Source organism: Sceloporus undulatus, unplaced genomic scaffold (assembly GCF_019175285.1).
Source record: "Sceloporus undulatus isolate JIND9_A2432 ecotype Alabama unplaced genomic scaffold, SceUnd_v1.1 scaffold_23367, whole genome shotgun sequence".
In the NCBI taxonomy this organism is placed as follows: Eukaryota; Metazoa; Chordata; class Lepidosauria; order Squamata; family Phrynosomatidae; genus Sceloporus; species Sceloporus undulatus.
In genome coordinates this window covers 1-1,566 of record NW_024826282.1, presented here as the reverse complement: position 1 = coordinate 1,566, position 1,566 = coordinate 1, and the positions used below count along the sequence as shown (strand labels likewise).

General features: G+C 44.1%; 1 protein-coding gene across 1 annotated transcript; it reads right to left on the bottom strand.

Annotated features, from left to right (window-relative positions):
* Window positions 1-98: 98 nt before the first annotated feature.
* Window positions 99-1,483, bottom strand: LOC121918674 (cytochrome P450 2C42-like). Its single transcript, XM_042444691.1, has 2 exons — window positions 926-1,483; window positions 99-588 (listed from the first exon to the last, which is right to left on the bottom strand). Exons 1-2 carry the CDS (start codon window positions 1,127-1,129, stop codon window positions 310-312), a joined length of 483 nt encoding a protein of 160 aa, XP_042300625.1. The 5' UTR covers window positions 1,130-1,483; the 3' UTR covers window positions 99-309.
* Between the last annotated feature and the right edge of the window lie 83 nt (window positions 1,484-1,566).

Below are 1,566 nucleotides of genomic sequence, written 5' to 3'. Positions count from 1 at the left end.
ATGATGATGATGATGATGATGATGATGATGATGATGATGATAATAATAATAATAATAATAATAATAATAATAATAATAATAATACCAGAGGATTGTTTTTTATGTACCCAGACACTTCAGTCCAAGGTATCTTTCGGGGGCAACATGTAAGTCTATCAATACTGTTTGAAAGAGAACTCATAGATGTCTGCATTTGAGCGACTGGCGCCTGAGTGTCTTGAATACTCTCTGATGTGTTGCTTTTGGGCAGCCATTTCGGTGTATGATTTTTTTGTCCTCTTTTTGGCCATTAGTACTAGGTTTCCCCATTTAATTTGCTTCCTTGCTGCCACCAGACCCCATGGACAATGATAGCTTGTCTTTCCGTGGGTTTTGTGCCATTTTAACTGACACAGCTCCATAGCAGGGATTTAAGCAGCTGGCCTGGGCATCTGTACCTGTCTTACCTTCTATTTCTGGGTATTTCTGGAGGATCAAGAGTCCGTATCTTAGAGTTGTGCTGGTTGTTTCTGTTCCTGCATTAAACAAGTCTAGCGAGCAGAAGGCCAGGTTCTCCATGTCGAACGCAGACACATTGTTGTGTTTTTCCTAGCAATGTGAATTATGGTCATAGAAATGTAAGAATTGCCTATTGCAGCCATTTTGTTAACAACCCCCCTCTTCCCCATGGATTCATTGTGGTCCATTTCTTGTGTTTCTCCTTGTCTATGGAAGGCAATGCCCCTAGGCTATGAAATGTCTATGAGACACATGATGCACCTCTACAAGCAAAGTGCAGCAGCAGAAGCCATTTCAAGTAATTATATATAGAGAGGTGCAAAGGTGCAAGAGCAAATTTGCCTCCCCTACAGCCATTGGGTCCGCTGGTGTTTGAGGGCCTGGGATAGTTCAGGCCCAAGGATCTTGTCCTGATTCTCTGTCTCACCTGGTCCATTCTGATATAGAAGCAGTCAATGAAATCCCGAGGGGAGCTGGGGTCCAGCGTGGCCCGGTGCTCCTTGGCTTCTTCTAAGACAAACTCTTTGCTCCTGATGATGCCAGGGATTATGCGGTGGTGAGGTCCAGGGATGTATTCCATCAAGGTAGGGAAGGTAATGGCAAGCTGGAAGAAAAGGTAGAAGATAGGCATATGTCAACCAGTTTCTACCATACTCGCTGTTTGTGGGCACCTGGAAGTGAATTGGGCTCCTCCTTCAGAGAAAAGAGCCTGCATCCACAAAAGAGCAGGATGTGCTGAAGCAGCAAGGAAGCCATTGTGAAACTTGAGAAAAGAAGGGTTGGAAGAGAAGAACCCTGGATACTGGGCCTTGTCTTGGATAATGTCAGCCAGCCCTCCATTAAGAGGACATCATTGATGGAAATGTTGGTGTAGACATGGACAAAGCTTTGCAACAATCTTCTCCTAGCTTTGTGGAAAACAGAAAGCTCTCTGCGCAATTTCTGCTTCAGCCTCTGTGCAGAAATGTGTGTGAAGTCTTTTGCACAGAAAAATGTGGTCTCTATTAACATAATTGTGTCTGCTGCACAAGGAACAGAGTTTTCTGCGCAAGATACAAAGTTCTCTCT